At 40.0% G+C, this 22652-nt stretch overlaps 1 protein-coding gene across 2 annotated transcripts in view; it reads right to left on the bottom strand.

Moving 5' to 3' along the window:
• Positions 1-1805: 1805 nt before the first annotated feature.
• The window catches only part of LOC131078489 (amino acid transporter AVT6A), a 32213-nt gene continuing 11366 nt past the window's right edge, over positions 1806-22652 (bottom strand). The window contains exons 3-8 of one of the 2 annotated variants that reach the window (XM_058016198.2): positions 4712-4811; positions 4116-4633; positions 3860-4012; positions 3075-3278; positions 2464-2929; positions 1806-2346 (exon numbers count right to left, since the gene is read on the bottom strand). In XM_058016198.2, coding sequence (XP_057872181.1) covers positions 2196-2346; positions 2464-2929; positions 3075-3278; positions 3860-4012; positions 4116-4512 — 1371 coding nt within the window. In that variant the 5' untranslated portion in view covers positions 4513-4633; positions 4712-4811 and the 3' untranslated portion in view covers positions 1806-2195. The remainder of the gene's footprint in view (positions 2347-2463; positions 2930-3074; positions 3279-3859; positions 4013-4115; positions 4634-4711; positions 4812-22652) is intronic. The other variant, XM_058016199.2, reaches the window with a different exon arrangement.

Raw genomic sequence — 22652 nt, 5'->3', positions numbered from 1 at the left:
AGATGAAAAATCAGTAAGCATCTCTGTTTGGAGATACACTGCTCTAAATTTTAACAATGTTCTGATTTTGTCTATGAAGCTAGAAATTGTGTGCTCTTTCCTAATATGCACATCACTTCTAAATTACATTCTTTGTGGATTCAACAAAAAATTCTGTAACAGACAAGATACTTTAAGTGAAATTGTTTAGCTACAAAAACTCTTCTTGGTACACCATCAGCAGCTTTGAGATACATCTTCCAGCTCTTATGCCATTAAAGCCTAAGAGAATTTGCGTCGACAGTTTTGTTTTTTTTGAGCCCAATTAGTTCAACTGAACCAACTGAATCCTTGGTAGTTTGATGCATTGCAGTTCAGCTTTCTTAGTTTAATTTACATATTCATCGCAGATATTTTCTCAGGCAGCTGATATCTGTTGCCCAAAAAGTTCTAAGAGAACACAATTTGGCAGGTTGCCTTTGGATAACTTTATTATCCAAAAAGCTTTGGAATGCCCAGATTTGTCAAATATGAGTCATACAATTTTCCTAACCGTATCATACCATTGAATATGATAAAGAGAACACCCAAGCAGATCAACAGACAATAGAAAACTTAGCCTTTAAACTAACTGAATGGATGCTAACAGAATTATATGATAGCTTTCCAGAAAAATATGGTAAGACATACCCCATTAACATGTTGGAAAATTTGCATATTGATTGTGGATGCTAGAGAATTGCTCGCTTATTATGCTCAACATTAAAATCTAACGGAAGAACAAACCAACTACAGACCACTTCTTGAGCGTATGACCCAAGCAATATATCATAAGAATTTGATTAATTTGAAAACCAGATGCTGTAGACCAAACAAAATATTTAAAATGGTTTAGAAAGCAGAAAGTGCAATTTTTAAAACAATTGAGTATAGACCAAGTACTACTGTTGGAAGGCCATCTTACAATCGAAGTAATGGGAAAATGAAAATCTGTATCATGATGCTTGGAAGATCTTAGATTCATAGATAAACATTGCAAGGTAAGAAATTCCACATGCCTCATGGAAATGCTAAAATGATTTGTTTGTAACCAAATATCCTCGAATGATACATCCATATCTGAAAGGCATCATTGTGAGATAACTAAGGTTTGGTGCAATGAACAGAACCTGGTGCAACACTGAAATTCGGGTACACAGGTGCAATGATGCAGAGATAGGAATGCTACAGACCCCAAGAAAACAGGTACTTACTAAAATTAAAATTGAAAAATTGCAAATTTAAGTTGGATCTTAGAACATAAAATAACTATCAAACTTAATAAACTAGATATTTCTCTTTGTTGGCTCTGAAATGTGAGGGTGTCAATACACAAAATTGGCATTACATTGGCATCTGGCTTGGCCACAACATAAAATATAACCTTTATATTTTATAAATGAATGTAATAATAAAAAAATATCATCCATATTGTTCAAGAAACATTTGTTCCAAAATACTGAGTTTTAACGAAACATGTATTTTGAATTCTTGCTCAACCTTTTTAGTTTTTAAATTGATCTTCTCACGGGTGTGATTGAAATTACGACAAATGTCTTGGATGCAGCTCAATACCGATCAAATACATGCACCTCAACTACACTGGTAATAACTTTTGAAAGTATTGCCTTAATTGCATTAGGACTGTATTTGGTTATCGCATTATATGGATGTAGGTATTATAGGACCACATTTTTATTCAAAATTAAAAAGATCTCATTTTCCCAATCTGAGCACTCTGAGACAGTCTTCTGACCTTAACAATAAATAACAATGCGATGCCTTACTACTCTACAATCAGGATTATCAGCCTTGCATAGATGAATAATTTAATCGTGTTGAAACATTAGTACTGCATGAAAAGACCAATGCATAATTACAAAACTACATAAGTTTGCATAAACCTCTGCTGCCTCAGTCACTACTGAGGTAGGACAATGCATATGCTGCATAATTTGCAGCTACAAATGACATAATCCTATATTTCTTCAAAGCTTTGGAAAGTCAATACCAAATGTTTGCGGTTGCACGCTTTAATTATAATACATTATGCTTCTCTGAGCTTGTTCATTATGTTTCGACAATCAGTTTATTGCTGTTCACTAGACCCTACTAAAGAATCCTACATATACAGGAGCAGTGTCACAGGCACAAATAATTTTGTAAATACTACAGTCTCATAATGTAGGAGAATTTGGAACTGTGCTACTTTTCTGTAATAACTGATCAATGTCACTGTATACAGCAATTGAACAAGAAATTCCTGCCAGTATAATCATTACCAATGCAATAAATTTATCTTTCCTTGTTGAGATGCCATGAGTGTCTCTGCAATATAAGATTGTCAAGACTTAGCAACAAACAAGAAAAATTCCCAAATTCTACACAAACAAGCAGTAAAATGCATCACAGTAAATCACTAAAGCATTTTGATTTAGAGACTACCTGAGTGCAATTGCACCTGGGAAGATAAAGCCCAAGCAAACAGCTGCAGTAGCTCCTGTGAATTGAAATGCAAGCCAGATACTGGGAATGAACACAGCACCCACAAAGGCAATCCCAACTAACCCAGCAGTGATTAAAACAAATCTCCAAGTATCTGAAGCAAGAGGCTGTGCTGATGGAAAGATAAGCCCATCAAGATTAAGGCGCAAAGCAAAGTGTATCACTGGAAATACAAACATCAGATGGACAGCATAGCTAATACGGACAATGTCATTCAGAATATCACTATAAGGAACCCCCAAATTTGTGTCAAAGTTAGCTAGAACATCATCCATAGTTTGATCTCCAAATAGGGTATAACCAAACAAACTTGTAGTTATGTATATTGCTGCACATAAGGTAAGTGATGCTTGAACAACTGATTGCATTTGTGAAGAGGTTTTCAATTCACGGTGTATAGGATGAACTGCACAAGCCATAGATACCAGAAATCACATAAAAATTAAATGCTTGCAAAGGCATCCAAACTACATGGTATGAATTATAAGCTTTTCTTTAATACATTATCTAGTAGGATAACATTAAATGGTTGACACAAAAATTTGCTGTACCATTATAGTGACAGAGGTAAGCAGTAATCAACACTGGGACAACTGTGAAAATCTTCCACAGTGAAGTCTGATCAACAATAACTGGAAATAATCTTGGCATGTGAAGGTTGCCACTGAACAATTTAAAAATTGCAATGCAAGCAGTGATCACAACAAACAGAACAGCTAATGCCACTGATATTGCAGAAGTAACTTTCAAGGAATCTGCAAGTCCAAGGAAACAAGAACTAAAACAATGACCAAGATTAATAGATTCAAAATTTGCCTCGCATGTTATGTACAACTTTCCAGGATTAAAACACATCTCAAAGCATATTATCATAATATTAAAGAAAAATTCTCTTCTTAGCAAATTTTTTATTACCACTTATTAGATATGCATTAAAAGATTCTCACTAATAGTTACACAAAAATTGCCTCGCATATTATGTACAACTTTCCAGGATTAAAACACATCTCAAAGCATATTATCATAATATTAAAGAAAAATTCTCTTCTTAGCAAATTTTTTATTACCACTTATTAGATATGCATTAAAAGATTCTCACTAATAGTTACACAAAAACAGGAATGCCTACTGGATTATCTTAAAGAGATAACTCAGATTTAACTAAAGTTAACCAGCTGCTGGGATACATCTCTATAAAAATAGTCGCTTTCATCCATTATACAAGGCAATCATAAATACCATTTTCTCCCAATGTAAAGAATTAAATTGAGAAAAAATACACAAACCATAGAGTTAGATAAACTTCTTAATACTTAAATTGTAGATATGCACTTACCTACACGTCTAAAAGATACTAGGGGAACCAAGATAAAAATTGTAGTGAAAAGCAATGTAGCCTTCCGCCCAGTCCACCAACAGACACCAAACCATTCTTCTAAGATACCGGAATGATGCACACCATTTGCTGATGTGCCAGAGACAACATCACCTGTCCAAAAAAAGGCAAATGCCACTTTAAGAAGAAACTAACAAATTAAGGGATAAACTGAATACTGCTAGAGAAGCCAATCCATATCTTTCCCTGTGCATACCAATGATGATCATGTATACAATTAGAACACCAAGATTGTTAATGATGACACAGATCTGCAGTAAAATCCTTCCAAGTGGACCAAATGCATCCGCCATGACACCTCCATATGAAGTGGCCTTGCAGGCTCTACTAAACCTCAATAGAATCTCAATGGACACATTTGTTAAAAGTCCAACAAGCACAATTAGAGAAATCCCCGGAACAAGTCCTAAAATCTTCATTGTAGCAGGCAATCCCATGATTCCTGCTCCAACAATAGTTGTTGACAGATTAAATACTGCTCCTGAAAATGATGCATTTTTACAATCAGAATCTTTTAGATTATGCTGGCTCTCAGGCAGTAGAGGGGCTCTGCTGTCATTCCTTTCAGATGCTGATACAGTGTCTGAAGTCATCCTTGAAACTCTCTTGCAACACTTGATAACAAATGTTTCTTCAGATCCTTAGGACACTCACCAACGTGTCTAGTGATCCTTTACAGCACACAATCACCTTTGACTTTGAGCCTCCTGATCCCTACAACATAATATAAATAGAATAATGTGTTTTCAAATCAAGTATCAACCCTTTTCCATCAAAATTACAGCCACTCACTGTCAATGATTAAAATGCAATTCAGCTACAGGAATCCATGGAACTGCTTTGTGATTGAACAACATTCAATCTTTCCTTGATCTGCCTCTGGAATCTTTACCTGATCCACATAAACATGGTAGAAATTTGCCTAAATGATCAATAGGATACCTTAAAAAACACTTATATTTATATGAATCAATAACCCAACTCTACTGCATCATTTCTCAATCAAACATACAATACCATAGTACCCATTCTCTACCATTCAAAGAAGAAGCTTTTGCATTCAATCTCAACATAATCACACAAAAACAGGTGTTAATACGAATAAGTTCATGACATAAATCACAGTGGCTTTCATAACAAAGCCTCACGTTTGATTCCAGAAAGATGTGATGTTTTCCCAGATTTCTGGCCGTGGTGTATATCAACAAACTAGGCTATTAAAGAAGTACCCCCAAGTTGCAGCATCTTTTCCAGAGACAAGATCCCTTCATGTTTTAAAAAGGAACTACTACCAATAAAAATACAAAATCACAAAAAACTCAACCGCTAAAGCAGTTTAGTGAAAATCATGATGCAAGGCTATGTTTCAAGAAGAACCTTTCCCAGATACTGAAGGGGAGTTAAGTGATGTGCAGGCTAGAATTGGCATTGCTTTTCAAGTGTAAATCCAGGGGCATCAACAAAGATGTTGATGTAATAATCCAATCTAAAATTTAAATACATAAAAAGTAAACCCAGAAAAAATTCCAACAGCAAATGAACTTTTTTTTATTTTGATCTATTGAAATACATTTATTTAGAAAACAACACAATAAACTTACAGTATTTGTTGATGTGTTTTCTATGACACTAAAAACACAGAATAAAATACTAAGTATTCTATCCTCTCTTGAACAAGGAAACCTTGAATGCTAAACTCCGTGATCGAACAAGGCAACCCTGTAATGTCCCCAATTTTTAAGTGATACTTAATTAAATTGATTTTTATTAAATTGTCAACAAAATAAATAAAATATTAAAATGATGACTTAATATTAATTAATTTAATTTAATAATAATTAAATAATAGTATTATTATAATATCACTTTATTAAATATATTTCTCCAGCAAGTCAGCCTATCTTCTAGATTCTTCCTCGAGGTCTTTATAAGGGGGTTCCTAATGATATATTAGGTATGCTATGAGTTTGATAAACGTGAAGATTTCTGGAGATGAAAACATTGAGTTTAACAGAAGGGCTATACGAAAACCTAGTTCTTCCGGAGGGGTGGATTCGTGACGGAGTCTACATTTGTGCCAAATTTGTGAAGTATCCATGGAGGCAATAATAAGAGTATTTGCAGTCTTTGTGTAACAGAAAGGGTAAAATGGTCATATTTGTTGTAAGAAGTATGGGCGATGGATTTAATACATTATCGGTCAATATTAATATAGAGTTTGGCGGTGACATTGAATGGATACATTTTCCATTGCTGGGCCTGATTCCAATATTTCTAATGTTAGACAGTTATAGTGAATTTGTGATTTTAATTCAAGTGGCAGACTATCGTAAAGTATTGGCAATTGATATAATAGAGTCATCGCGTGAATAATCTAGTATTTAGGAAGTTGATTCAAATAAAGGTAATAGATCTCTTGTAGCAATGAATACTTGCAAATATTAACAAATCGATAGTTTCCATACTGCCGCGGAAATAATCTAAAGGTGTTTAATGTCTTAGCGGACTTAGCTGAGCCTCATTTGACGCGGGACTATAGTCCCATTAGTTTTCCTTAAGCCAACCCCATACCATATCGTGGGAAATAAGGCTGGAAACCTGTTGATGTGTTTTTTACACACCTCTAACACAGAATAAAATACCAAAGTATTTTACCCTCTCTTGAACAAAATCACCTCAGATGCTAAATATATGATCAACCAAGACAACTCCAAGGTTCCAAATGTCAATTCTTGACTCGTGGGTAACTCAATGGTCGATGTAACTTGTTTTTTACACAAAGGGACTTACGCAATTGTTCTAAAGACTCTTATGAATAGAGGTAGGTTTGCCACATTTTGAAATAACTTATGATTTTGCAAGATGAGCACTTGATCTATTTCTAACAAAGGTTTTAAAATAAAATGCAAAAGAAAAGAGTTTAGAGAGTTCTATTCTAATGAATCTAATCCTATCTTAATCCTAGAATGCAAGTGATAGTGAATGACTCGATGAAATTCAACTAGGCTTAATTTTGTCATACAATGAACAACTCCACACAAACTTAGTGCAATCTTCTAAGGTAATCAACATATATTCAGATTCATACTCACAACACTAACACCATCCATTCGAAAGTTAAGCTTAGATTAAATTCCAGTTGACCACACAAGGCAAATTCACAATCAGCAAATAGCTAGTGGTATGGATAGACGAATTTCATAAAGATTCATTCAACTAAAACACTTAAAAAATATTCTAAACCAAATTGGAGGTTAGAGAACCACACAATGCTTCAAGATTGCATAAAAATCACCAAGTTCAATGATTAAATTCAATTTTGGCAGCATCTAAGTGACAATTCTCAACAATCTCTCTCTTACAAATGAGAGGAAAAGGGGTTTATATAGAGTCTCAAAATGAAATGAAGGGCCAAGATTCATTTAGAATCAAGGGCCAAGATCATGCCAACACAGTTCTAATTAGGGTAAACGATGTACACTGGAATTTTATCCATATCACAAAACTCAAGGAATGAGGTCCAATGAGATGACGCCTAGTCATCAAGCAGGCTGTCTTCTATAAGATTCCTTCCTCCATTCTTCTCTCTAGCTGCATATTCAACAAATCTGGACATAACTGAATTAAGCTCCTCCATTGTGACACTTGGCAAACCATCAAGCTGCAATTCAATCACATCCAAGGCCTCTAAGCAAGCATCGAAAATGTTTCCCAATCTGATGTATGCTTTTGCAAGTTGCTGATGTGAATCATGAGGGAAACCAAATTGTTCAATTGATTCTTCCTAATGGATCCCAACTCTTTGAAGTAAACAAACTTCATCTTTTCCTTCAATCCCTCCACATTCAAAGTGCCGGAAGTGTGGACATCTAGTCCCAGTAATTCTTCAATTAATGTGAAGATCTTAGATTGTATCTCTTGGATTGATCTTTCCATCTCGATGCATTCATCTTTTGCGTGATCAAATACTAACTTCTTCATAGCCAAAGAACAATACCATCCATGGAAATCATATAGGAATCCACTTCAACACCTTGAGGTGAGGAATAGTCTTGTCTTGCACTGGCCGGAACTCTTCCCATACTCCTTCCAAGTATTGTATCTTGCTTGAGTAGCGTTGTCCTCATAGGCTTGGACTGAGAGGGGGGGGGTTATACTGAAAAACTGATACAAAGTTCCCAAACTCAAATTCAATCACACAAAGTAAACATATCACAGTTAAGATCAATATTCATTAGAATACATGACATCAACAGGTTTGACTGTTATGACAACTTAATAGTAAACATCAACAATGCTTAAACATATCTTAACATATTCATCTCTCAATGCTTCTAGTTATCATGCTTTATCAGAAGTTACTCAAATCAACAAATAAGATCATAACCACAAAAACATTCACCACTTGACACAAATGTTTATACGTGGAAAACCCAAATAGGTAAAAACCACAGTGAGATGAGACTCACAAGGATAGCTATCTGAACTCTTCTAAAGTTCGCCCTGTTAGGAGCCAAGCCTATTAAAGCTTTACAATAAGTCCTGTTAAGAACTAATTCCATTTAGGAATCACCCGGTTAAGAGATTTACAAATATGCCTTGATGAAAAACACAATACCTTGTTAGGAGTAACCTCGCTGGAGGATTTAAGAATCCAAGCTAATGGACCACCATGTTAGAGGATTTAATAAGTAACCAAGCTTGTTAGAGCTTACCCGATTAAGGGATTTCACTTCTGCTGTAATTGTTAGAAAACAACAGGTTTTCTTGATCTGTTTGAATAGCACTACATTTGCTTGATAAGATCCTTTTAAGCTTCAATCTGCCTTACTCAAAATGCAGATCCATTCACCGGTTAGGCAACTACACACTCAACAGGTTTTTGCCAATCTTGCCAACAACTTATACAAACAACTTCATCGACCTTAAATACAAATCAATTAGGTCGGTAACACAACAAAAACCTAATTCTCATCATCGAGATTACTAACAAGTCGGTACAATCTTGACCGTTAGAAATCATAACAATCTCTTCACATTCTTCAAGATTTTCCAACCGCTCCATGATCACCGCTTCATCGGACTTTGTCACTTATCACGCGTTGTGCATTAGATGCAATCCACTTTGCTCCTTCCCTAGACAACAAACAAACGCGCCAAAACAATCTGAACATATCCTCATATAATGATCACACGTGTCTCCATCAGTACCACTCATCAGATAATAAACCAACAAACTTGATCTGTTAGGGTTTAACAACTGATAGGGTTTACCGGTTACATTGCATAGAAAGGTTTAACCCTTTACACCGGTTTACCGGTTCAACTCACAAAATTAACACACCGGTTTACAACATCTTCCATAGAGCTCTTCTTACCGGTTACTAGCCAATATCAAAAACAACAATCTCAGTAATAACATGAATACCATTATCGGTTCAATTGACATCGATGACAACATATCATTAATGCAATCTATATGCAAAATGCCAACATGGACAAACTGGACTAGGAAGTCATCTGCTTGCTTTGAAATATCTTCTATCCATCTTCCAACCTCCTGGTATGTATGTATTCGCCAATGCCTCATGATCATTAGGTGATCCATGAGCAAGAGTGTTAGAACATAATGTTATTAGGGATCACATCCTTATAACATTTATATATAATGTTCTAATATAAGGTTATAAAATCTTATATATTATATGCTTTATAAGCATATCCCATTTGAAATGATTATAATCTAATACTATTAAATTATTAATTATTTATGAGTGGGGGCTATTGAAAAGGTGTGACTAGTGAAGCCACCCTTCCTCCTATATTTAAGGAGTTTCTCTCTCATTTGAGAGTGGTGAGAATTTGGAGCTTTATGGTGAGTTGTATCACTATGCACATGAGGTATTATTGGCCATGTGGAAGTATTGGATGAGTGTCCCCAGGTTCAAGTCTATTTTATGATAGACTATATTTGTAAGTGTTTTAATAAAATGATGCTTTATGGGGATTTTTACCCGAAAGGGTTTTCCCCATGTATATCTTGTGTAATGTGTACATTTATGCATATGTATGATTATCATTTCATTTATTTTATGATCTTGTTTATAATGATTAATATCCTAAGATCCTAATTTCTAACAAATAGCAATAGGCGAAACGAATGTAGGACCCTCATGCCTTAGGGGATTCAACCCTTCAATGTATTGCTCGAGTCTCCTATTCTCCATCTCTAGCATTTCCTTCTTCACTTCAACTATGTTCAATCATGCCTCAATTGCCTTGGCGGAATCATTTATCTCTTGAAACTCTTGCTACTTCGTGGATGGTCCAAGGTCAATTGTGGTAGCCTAATAATCCATAGGAGTGATCACATCTCTATGCTTATCAACGATTGGGATAGCCACCTGCACAATGCGTGCTCCTGAGTCATCTCTAGTAATGTTGGAGGAGAACTTCTTTGCCTTCTTCTTTTCTTTAGTCCTACCAATCCAGTCTAAGAAGTCATCTATATCCTCAAAAGGTTGCACCTCTATAACTTTCTTTTTCTCCAAACTGCTCATCAACCAATCAGGAATTGTAGAAAATTCCATCCCATCTTTGAGTTGATCATCATCAAGTCCTCTCAAGGCTGAAATTACCTCATCCTCTACTCTCTTCTTACTTAAATCCACCACATCATCACCAAAATGGACCTCAAGCTAAATGGTAGGAGATCTTGGTTGTTGTTCTTCATCTTCATGTGGTGCTGATTGGGCTGATGCATGTTCATCTTGATCATTCTCTAGTAGGATCTCCTTATCGGAACCTAGCTTGGATTCATTGTCTTCTCCTGGCATATCATTCTCCTTAATGAATGAAGAGCTCATGGTAGATTGAGGAGTGCTAGACTTGTGCTTCTTGTGTCTAGATTATTGGCTAACAATCTCCTTACCTTTCGCTTGCGTTCCTCCAAGCATACCCTTTCTTCTCTTAGGGGCTTGACTCTCCTCATAATTATTTTCTCTTACATTGATTATCGTTCTTTCATCATCATTTAGAAAGGATTCCTCACTCTTCATTCTCTCATAGGTCAAGGTGGTATTTTGCCTCCTTAGCTTGTTTATACGTTTGTCCACCCATTCCCTAGAGCAATCGTTCACTTCTCTCATTAAAATATTCAAATCTACCATCTCAAGTTGCAACCAATTAGGTGATGGAATTGGCTTGTCCTTCTCCTTCACATATTGAGAATGAATGTGATTCCCATCATCTTTCACTTGATCACAAATTGATGAGTTACACTTCCTCATGAAATCCACTGGCATTCAAGACCACATCTTTCTCCTAACTCTGAGCTCATCTATAAGATTCACCCAATAATCCTCTATGTCAAACCTATGTGTAAACTTTTCTCCTTTAGTTGTTAAGATTCTCGAAAATGGATCAAAACAGTTCCTTGCCTTGTATATCCCAAGATGGAAGAATTCTAGCTTTCATTAACTATCTCTGTTGCTGCTACGGTGGGGCATATCTCCATCATCTTCCCAAGCATGATAGGAAAAGTAATACCTTGCCTATGCTTCCCTTTCTAAATGCAATCAAACTCTGATACTTGCATCACTACCTCAAGCAACACCATCTTGTCGGTCAGATACCTAGGAAACTTGTATGGTTAGGAAGTGAATCCTTGAATCCTTAGGTATGTGAAGGTAGGGAACTAAATATACCATGATCTGTACTTCTCTACTAATAACATTGCCTCTTTGGACAACCTCTTAAGTACTCCACCTTGTAACAATTGTGTGAGGTACATGGTGAATGTATCATTCACCCTTATATATTGTTCTTTCTCATGTAGGTGGAGTTGTGGATAACAGTCATACACCTTATATCGTCCCAGCCTATTCCCAACTTCACCCTTGCACATTAGTCCTTTGTATACAATGTGCCTTGCCTGCATGTAGACTAGGTAAGAAGTCATGTAGAAAGACTTCGTCCTCTCCAAATTCCTCAACTGGATGTCTAGGTTGTCGCTTATAATCTTAGTCCAATTGATCATCATTGTTCCATCTGATATCTCTTCAATGAAATAGAACATCCATGTTTCGAATAAAACTACTTGAGGTGCTCCCATAATCCTGTTGAGTAAAAATATCATGACACTATACTCCTCTTTGAAATCTTAAAATAGGAGTCGCTTAGGTAACTTGGAATGGTGACGCCTTGTCTCAAGGACCCACTCATTATTGATGAGCATCATACATGCTTCGGATCCCTTCTCAAACATAGCCTGGACATCCTCCTAAGTCCTTACTTGCATGTCTCCATGGCTAGGTATTCCAAACGCCTCCCTTATTGACTCTTCGACTAGGTATGCAAGCACCAATCCCTTAGGTGTTTGGATTGTTCTTGACTGCAGATCGTAGTGCTTTGCAAGCTCAACCATGAGCTCATTGCATTGTATTGATGGTGGGAAGCCAGCTGCATGGTAGATTCCACTTGTCATGATGTTGACCACCAAGGGAGAGGGTAGTTGGTCCTTCGTTCCATACATCCTCCGCTTCATCCTCTTCCTATCTAGATACTCCATGTTGGTATCTCCAATTTTCTTCCACTTGGAAGATATTTGCAACTCAGGATAGTATCCTTCAAGCACATTCTTCAACTGAGTCTTCCTTGCAGCTATCCCCGCCTTTGACATGGTACTTGTCCGAAGCTAGAAGTTAATAACTTTAATAATTAATTTTCCATAATTGATCTAAGTTCTGATTTTGAGTGATTTTCAGATTTGTTAGATTTTCTAAAATCATAAATTCAACATTATGCAACATAAATTCTTGAACACATGAGGATCTTAATCTAAATCTGGAAAATTTGCCCTCAATAAACCTGATTTTCAGACTTAAGATATGTCTGATTTTGATGCTTAAGTCTGAATACACCCTTCAAAATTCAGAAAATGAGTGATATTGCAATCAAATGCGTTGTTCCAGGTCTGATTTCTGAGTGTAGGGGTCTGGAAATGTCTCTGAAAATCATGTTTCAATGGATGGAAATCATCTTATTCATGGTGCAATCCATATGTCTGAAGCGATCTGCCCTTGCTTGACTGGAAATGACACATTTTTGGCATAAACAATGGCTGGGAATAACGTTTTGTGTTTGAGGTGGCGACTGGCAATGTTATCTCAGGTCTGATAATGGCGTCTTCAGCCAATAATGGTGCCCTCTCTGATGTTACAAACACCTCCAACGGTGGCACACTCAATGCCTTGGGCACAAAATCGCACTTCTCTCTAGCTAGGCAATCCTCAATCCTCCTCCTTCCAGCTAGCTTGGAGTTCAATCAGTCAATGATATAATAATGATCACTGGCCTTGGTTCTTATTCAACATTTTGCCTCTAACTTTCACCACACAGTGAATGTGGGATAAAAAAACATGTTAACCAGCCAGGTGGAAAATCACTATCCATTGGGACATGTAAATTTAACCTTATTTCCCTTCATTTTGTCCACCAAATGCAATGGTGGAAAATAGTACCTCATCTAGACTGATTTGTCATTAAAATCATGTTCACTTTGCCTTTAAAAATTCATTTGATCTTGCAAGGGGAAAATCGATGTCCATCCGGACACTTGATTTCCATCATTAATTTGCTTTCCTTTGCATATTTTCCCCAAGTAGAAATTCGCCTTACATCGGGGCTGATTGTACTTGAAACAATCTTCACAAAACTTAGTCAAATACACCCCTAGTGGAAAATCGATGTCCATCACCTTAACTTGGTCATTTTACCATCAAGTGGAAAAACGTGGGTCATCAAGACTCAATTTCTCAAATATCCCAGATTCGGATATTGCTTCAAATCTGATATGGGTTTTTGTTTTTGCTCATGTTTTGTTTCATCATTATGTAATATTGCAACATGCAAACATGCAGATTGAACATGCAAGATGAACAATATAGATTTTCAAGGAAATCAATCAATGAAATATAGAGAATCTAAATAAGCCAATAGTATTCTTTGATATAGAAATGTATTGTTGTTTACAAACACATGCTATTGTTACAAATAAGAAAATGCCTAATGCCATTAACACATACCCGAAATGCCTCCATACATAAAACAGCAAACCCTCTAAAAACCTACAAGATAGATCATAGAATCTCCATGAAAACTGATCAATGATGTGCAACTGTGAATCCTGAGATGTATTTACCAAGTGGGCTGACCTGGGTTTCCGTCCAAATAGCCAAAACCTCTAGGGTTTATGTCCTAGGGTTTACTAAACCTACAAGCTAAAGCTCTCAAGCTCTCAAAGAAAAGTTTATTTGAAAATAAAAACTCAAGAATGAATCCTCATTTCACTTTTTTCTCCTTTTATAATGCTTTTCCTTTTTGAAAGTAATACTTTATTTTATTTCTTTCTTTTTTTTACTTTTCCCTCCATCTAGTGACTTTACTTTATAATTTGTCATTGACATTATCATGAAGCCACTTTATAAAATAAAGTATGACCAACTGTTTAATTAAATTAATATAAATAATCCCAAGGACTTAGGACTTTTTAACATTTAATTAATTAATTTATTCCCTTGATCAATCTAATTAGCCCACAGGACAAAAATAGGCTAATAATCTCCTCTAGGTGATTACTCAGAGAAAGGGGGCATTACAATCCCCCCTTCCCGAAGATTGCTTGCCCACAAGCAATTGCAACCCTGCATAATGTAAAGTATCATTCAATGGCAAGTATTCTCCAACATGAATATGAAGAATGATCTCATCAAGATGTGGAACATAACTATCCATGGGAATGCTCCACTTGGATCCCACAAGCAAAAAGGCCATCCACCTTTCTCAATATCTGTAATATCTTGTTGCTCTAAACTGACTACAGGTGGAATGTCCAACTGCCACAACATTGCCTCTCTAACCTATATCCCAAAATAGTGATCAACCCAAAGAAGCAAACTAGAAGTCCTGCTAGATTTGGCCCCCTCCAAAGTAGGAAGCATCTCATACCAACTATTCATCCTACTTTTATGCGTTAAACGCAACATCAAGTCATCAACAAGTGGGTTGAATGCAAAGGAGTATGCATACCACACCGTGTAATTACAATGGAATGCATCAACAGGCTCCAACAAAGGTACTGAACCAACTGTAGAACTCCATATCTGACTATATGTATCTAGAGACTCACAACGTGAAGTATGAAACGTAGGGTTTGTGTCATTAAGTGCGGGTGGTATACTAGACCCAACTAAAGCATACTCATCATGCTCTCCTCGTGTTAACTTCATCAATAACCTCAATGATAGTGGGGCTACTGGTATCACTCGATATTGTATCATCACTTCCAGATTCACTAGTCACAATAGAGTATGGTTCACCCTATTTAGCTCTTAAAGAGGAATGATCTCTATCTGGAAGTAACTGTAAGAAAACTACTTCAACCCCTCCTAGTGCATGCTTGATTGTCTGTAAGCTTGACATTGAAACTCCATCCTTAGACCTGTGTTGTATGAGATACTCAATGAATCTGTCAATCTTATCAAACTGGCCTAAGGCTTGAGCAACCGCCTCCTCTCCTGGGCACATACTCTCAAAAACTACACCAAGAGGTGCAATCCACTGATACTGATTTGCATTTCCTACTAAAGTCTTAGCCTCAAGGCTGCAAGTTGTATCATCATGTGATTTACAAATACATACCACAGGTCAGAGTGTTGGGGGCCAAGTAATGGGTGTGCTAGTAAAGATAGATCTGAAAGTATGATAAATGTGGAGTTAAGTGTGATGAATTGTGGAGAGAGTTTGCAAAGATTTTCAAAGGCACTACACAAATTCTCAAGCAAAGTGGATACACATAGTTTCTTGCCCCTAGTCATAACCAATGACAAGTTTGTCATTATTTATTGCTTCCCAAACAATAAAAAAGTCTTCATAATCAGCTTTTTGCTAGACAAGGTTCTTCGTGACGGGCTGAAGCCGTACCCACAACAAATTGGCACCCGTACCAAACCCTGATAAATATGGCAAACCCAGTAACTTAGATTATACTGAGAGGAGGTGTTTACCCTCTCGGGTGAATAACTTAAAGCACACAGATAAAACACGTAATGCAGGATAATAATGCCATAGATATCAGATGCAATATAAGAGATGTTATTCCAGTCATAATCGTTCTCCCATTACAAGTTACATTCGGAAGTATATAAAGATACCGAGGGGGTGCGAGCCCCAACCGTCGCACCGCAACGACCACCCCTCGGTTGCCAACTAACCAAAACAATTACAAATAATTAACTAGTCTTATGTTTGTGTATAATAATGCCGCTAACATCATCCCCCCCAAAAGAAAAGAAGTCGTCTCCGGATGACTAAATACAAAATAGAGATGACATTAAACAGAACTGCTGACGTCAGTCGAGCCCGAAACTTATACACCTGCTGCATCCTCGCTTAAAAACCCTTTTCTGCTACCATCCTATGCTCAAGTGCAGATTTCACCATTATTGCTTCTTTTGACATCCAAGTCCTCCTGTGCCTAAACCAAACTTGTCTACAAAACACGCTTTTCAGTCTCAGCCTCCACCAACTGCTACTCAAATGATACTGTCTCCCTAGCCAATTTGTCCTTGATAGCCACCAACGTTGCCCTCTCGGCATCCAACTCTTGGGTACGCTGAGCTACGTCTCACGCTAGGACTGCCTCCAACCTGGTGGTCAGCTCCTCCCGAGCCCTCTCTGCATCCACCAAGGCAACCTCACGTCCAGCCGAGACATACTCCAAGTTCCTCAAAGCGTACCATTCCTGCCTGGAGGTGGCCACAACCCACTGGCACAAAGGCTAGCAAACACCGCAAATCCTCCATCACCCTCCCCAAAGGCTAATAACTGAACTGAATAACTCCCTAGTGTCATAAAACTGCGTGGACCTGCAATGCCTTCCTTCAAACTCTGTTTGTTCCCAACCTCCAAATCCGTCTCCCTCTACGGCTTATGGCTTCCCCGCCAATGCTTAGCTGCAAGCTTCTTTCTCACAGTACGGAAAACCTCAACACTTACCGTGACATCTCTAATGCCCTCCGTCCAACTCCAACAAGTGTACTGTAGCTCAAAAATAAATTGGCGTCTGGGGGCAGTGCCCCCAGCGAGGTCGAGGGGCAGCGCCCTCGTGGGGTCTGGGGCAGCGCCCCAGCGGGGTCGAGGGGCAGCGCCCCCGTGGGGTCTGGGGCAGCACCCCAGCGGGGTCGAGTCCTCGATGGCACCCCGGCCATACAACCTCCTTACCATACGGAAACACCTCCAGCGTACGGACAACTTCCCGTGCGGTCAATATCCCTCCACCGTATGGCTGTGTTTGTTTGTGCGGTGTACCTAGTGTGCGGGTGTGTGCAATCTCCTTCCTCTGCGTTGTTTTCCTTCTTTATTTATTTTCCTCTGTTCGCCTCTTCGATTGTGCGGGTTAAAATAGCCACCGCACGGTGACCCCGCGATGCCACCGCGCGGTGGACACACAGTGCCACCGTACGGTGGGCACACGATACCACCGCACGGTGCACCCGCGGTGCCACCGCACGATGACCCCACAATGCCACCGCACGGTGGACCCGTGGTGCCACCGCACAGTGACCACGCGGTGCCACCACACGGTGGACCCATGGTGCCACCGCATAGTGACCACGCGGTGCCACCGCACGGTGACCGCACGATGCCACCGCGTAGTGGACCCACGGTGCCACCATACGGTGACCACGTGGTGCCACCACACGGTGGACTCGTGGTGCCACCGCACGGTGGATGCATGGCCTCACCATACAGTGCACTTTGCCTTTTTTTTTTTTAATCTAATTGTCGAGAGTCTTCGGCTCGGGTCCCATGCCTCTGGGATCGCCCTTCATCCTTCTCGGTTTTCCTTGCCCGAGAGTCTCCTGTTGTGGTCCTATGCCTCTTGAGTCGCCTGCCCGGCCTCTCGAGTCCCCTTCCATCCTCTCGGGTCCCCCTCCAGGCTTTCGGGTGTCCGTCCGACCTCTCGGGTCCCATGCGCGCTTCGCGTGGTAGGGTTTCAATTTGGACCCATTGGTGGCAAGTCTATTTTCAGTGACCATCCCAAGACATGGAACTACAAATTCTACAGGGACCACGGTCTCCTTCCCATACATAAGAAGAAGAAGAATAATAAAGATTTTGAAGGCTGCGGCCTTCCACACAGGGTTCCAATCGTTGCCAATAATCTTGGGATTATCTACGTCATCAAGGTTTGGGGCGTCTCCCTTCCAATACTCTCTGTATTCCGGCAGGTACACCTCCTCTGTTGCTTGCTCTGGTTCCTCTACTTCGAGCCTGTAGCTCTGGAACATTTCGTAATCCTCCATTTGCCAATGGAAGAGCCCGTTTAATGACCTTGTCTCATCCTCGGAGCACTCTCCTAGTTTGAGAATCCCTTCATCGTTGGGCTCCCTGCAGCCCCATCCTTCGTCCCTCGGGTCGTCTTTTCCTTCATCCTTCGATTCCAAAGATGATGCTAGTTCCTCGTCAACAACCTGGGTCCTCAGATCAATGGTGTACTTCCGCCCCCCTTTCTCCATAGAAAGGGTGTTCTTTTTCCAGCCGTGGTTCACCTTTGCTGTAACCAGCCACCCTCTGCCTAAGATGGCGTCATACCCCTTCTTCTTGAGTGGGATTACCACAAAATCTAGTATGAAAGGTTGCGTGCCGATGGTGACCGACTGGGCCATCAGGGTGCCGAGTGGCTTGATGTCGTGTTGGTCTGTACCTACCAAGTTGAACGTGCGTGGCCATAGTTTTGGCTTCCCCAGCTTCTTCCACGTATCCTCTGGCAGTACATTCACCCCCGAACCTCCGTCCACGATGGTGTCTTTGAGGATAGCCCCGAGAATTCCCATCTCTACTACAGCAGGATGCTGACCACTATTTAAGGCCAACAACATTGGGTCAGCCGAGGGGCTAACCGGAACTTCCGCCCGTGTGGCACGCAAAGGTGCCTGCGCAGTGGTTTGTATGGAACTAAAAATGGCAGTTCTTAACTGTGGCATTGTTTCTAGAAGGTCCTTTACCCTTATAGGTACTTCCATCTGCAGTACTTGCCCAATTATGTTATTTTCCGCTTCCGTACGGGATGATGTACTCGCCACCTCGTCTCGTCGTTCGACCGTCATCTCACATTCAATATTGGCCTTTGCCTTCCGTAATCTCTCCTTCTCCGTACGGGGGTCGGGATAAGTGGCTTTTTTCGTCTGGGCGCGGGTGATCGCCAGTACTTCTTTCTCACTAGTCTTCTTAGGCTTCTCAATGTTGAGGAGATTAACCCCTACCTGTGGGCAATTTGCATCCTCATGGTTGCTTGGCCCACACCATCGGCAGAGGTGTTGAGGGGTGGCTTCCTTCGTGCAATCACGGGCGAAGTGCCCCCACTGATTACAGGCCCTACATTGGATCATTGGCCGACCCTTGGCGTCATACTGGATACGGCTTCCGTTATTTTTATTGTTGCTATTCCTTTCGCCGTCGTGTTTGTTGTCCCAGTAACCTCCAGATGATGTCGTTGTGTTGGTTTGCGAAGTTCCGACGGCCGGCTGTTCTTGCGTGAAGAGAACTTGTTGGCTCCTGGTTTTCATATTGTAGGGACATTCCTTTGTCAAAAGTCTCGCAATCTGACAAATGTCACAGAAAGCCTTCTTGGGGCAGGACCCCTTGGTGTGTCCGTCACTCCTACAGTCGGTACACCACACGTCGCTTTCTTCAGTCTTACTTGTACTCCCCTTCGTGGCTTTGAATTCTTTCAGCATTCGTTCCATGTCCTTTTGGAGAGCGTGCACCTTTTTACTCGATTCGCCACTACTGCCGCTTTCCCCATTAGAGTCTTCATCATCGTCAGATGAATATTTATTACTTTTCTTCTTCTTTGACGTTTTGTATTCACTCTCTAGGTCCATCGCCCTATTATAGGCATCGTCATATGACGTCAGGGGTACAATTTTCATCTTTTTTCGTAGGGAGGATTTCAATCCTTCAACGAACCATCGTTTCTTCAATCCATCTGCTGGTTGGCTTTCCATTTTACCCAGCAATTCCTTCAGCCTCCTGCTATATGCCCATACTGTCTCCTTGGTACCTTGTTTGGTACTGTATATCTCCGTTACAATTTCATTATCATCACGGAGCAACTGAAACTCCTTCGTGAATTCCTTCTGTAGATTGGCCCATGTGGCCACTTTTTGCTTGTCCACATCGAAGGACCAATCTATGGCAACTCCACATAATGTGGTTGGGAATTGTTGTACCCAGTCATCCTGGTCTATCACTCCGTTGGCAGACCAAATGGTTTCACATGTACGGCAGTGCCGTAAGGGGTCTTCCTTGCCGTCCCCTGTGAACTTTGGCAATTTTTGTTTACTCGCCATCCTGGGTCGTCTTCCTGGGGGCGGCTGTGTCTGTGTCTGTGACCCTGCGCTACTTCCTCCGGTGGCGCCGATGGTGTGTCCTACGTGGGCGATTGGAGGTACGGTGTTTTGCCTGTTGTGTGTAGCACCTACACCCGTACGATTGCCCTCCCCTTCACTCTCACCCGCGCCCACTCCTGGTTCCCGTTGGTGATCTTCACTCCATGGTGTAAGGGATAAGTTTCTAAACTGATCCCGAGTCTCCTCGACTAGATTTCGCCGTAACCTTGTTTCTTCCAGAAACTCTTCGTGGCTCCGCATCCTACGATGATTTGGCGAAGCGTAGAAATTTCTATCGACTTCTGCACCCTCCGTGACACCTCCTTGGTTCCCCTCAGGCCCCCCTTCGGCAAGTTGTCCTTCGGCAAGTTGCCTCAGCCTCCGTCTACGTTCTACATGTTGCTCTAGAATCAAGGCCCTCTGCGCGGCCTCCCACTCGTCTGTTTCTACTTTCTTATTTCTATCTTTATTCAAAAGGTTGGGCATTAATTGCCATACATTTCCATACTTCGCAATACATAAACAAAATTACGTCTTTATTAATTCATTTGTCGAATACAATCTTGTGTCGGTTGCTGTCTTCATACTGTTGCAGGATTTGTTGGTGTCACTCTTCCTGGGCAGTTTCCTCCAAGCGAGCTTGTTGTGCCAGCGATGCTTGTGCAAGTAACCGGGGAAGATGGTTCATCAGTCGATTTATTGCCGAGCTCACCTCCAACGCTGTCCACACGGCACTGGGTGGGATTTCTGCCTCCGCCCCCTCTCGTCGAACGTAGGTCTGGATGGCTACCTAGAGCAAAATTGAAAATTCTCTTGTTGTTGTATCTTCTCCTGTGTAAAGTTCTGTTCGCACGTCGTCGGCCTCTGGGTTTATTTCACCAACGGGTAGGCCCATCGTGTCCGTGCGCCATTCGCGTCTTCCGTTCCCGAGTACGTCTAGGCAACGACGCCAAATGTTTACCCTCTCGGGTGAATAACTTAAAGCACACAGATAAAACATGTAATGCAGGATAATAATACCATAGATATCAGATGCAATATAAGAGATGTTATTCCAGTCATAATCGTTCTCCCGTTACAAGTTACATTCAGAAGTATATAAAGATACCGAGGGGGTGCGAGTGCCAACCATCGCACCGCAACGACCACCCCTCGGTTGCCAACTAACCAAAACAATTACACATAATTAACTAGTCTTATGTTTGTGTACAATAATGCCACTAACAGGAGGGAGGGACGGAGGGAGGGGTGGGTGAATCAATATAACAACTTTTACTTTTTAAAACTTAGTAAATCACAATAACAATACTTCAAAACTTAATCAGCTATAAATGCAAGATCTAGCAAGTAGGAACACGAGAAGAACACACGATTTAAGTGGAAACCTTGTGGGAGAAAACCACAACAAAATATTGCTTTTGAATTGGAAACTTCTTACAATCTTTGGAGGCACCAACCCCTTTCAATGATTCATAAGCACCAACCCACTAGAGATACCAATCCCCACAACTGAGCACCAACTCAGTAAGAGACAGAAATCTCCTTGAATGGGAGGCACCAACCTCTAAAAGAGTGATGCGATTAGTATTTGATTTTCTTCTTGAATCAGATGTAACTCTCCTCCACAAATGTGCTCAAAAAAGCTTCTTCAAATCTGCTTATAATCTTCAATAATATCTGTCCATAGGTCTGCAATAAATCACCTTAAAATCAGCTCATGATCATCATTATTTTCTGCTCATAGGTCTGCAATAATTCACCTTAGAATCTAGTCATAATCTTCAATATTTTCTGCTCATAAGGTCTGCTCTAAATCTGCTCTAGATGGGAGTAATATTCAATGAATGCCTGATAACATAAACTCCAAATGGTCTTCCATTTATACAAGCAAATGCACCCCTTCACACAAAGTATGCAACCCTCCATGCTGGTCGTGTTAAATTTGTGACCTAGTTCAGTAATCAGCTTTGTAGCATTTAATTATTTGCTAACATTAAGTAAACCATAATCAAGTAAATGCAAGAATGAAAACAAGAGAGCAAGAGACCAACACAAATACCCTGGGAAAACCTCCAAGGAGGAAAAACCGAGCACTAAAGACCCACAGGTCAGATTATGTATTTAATCTTAATTGCATCAATACAATACTTAGCTTGACTCTTCAGATCTGCTCCCCTTTTAACATATCAGATCTACCCCTTCTAATTACACCAAGTCTGCATCAAGGAATACCAAATGCCTTCTATCTTCTTGAACTAATTCGCACAGTCCTCTTCTAT

Source organism: Cryptomeria japonica, chromosome 7, assembly GCF_030272615.1.
Source record: "Cryptomeria japonica chromosome 7, Sugi_1.0, whole genome shotgun sequence".
Lineage (NCBI taxonomy): Eukaryota > Viridiplantae > Streptophyta > Pinopsida > Cupressales > Cupressaceae > Cryptomeria > Cryptomeria japonica.
Note: the sequence above shows the minus strand (reverse complement) of the source record. Positions and strands in the feature narration are given on the sequence as shown.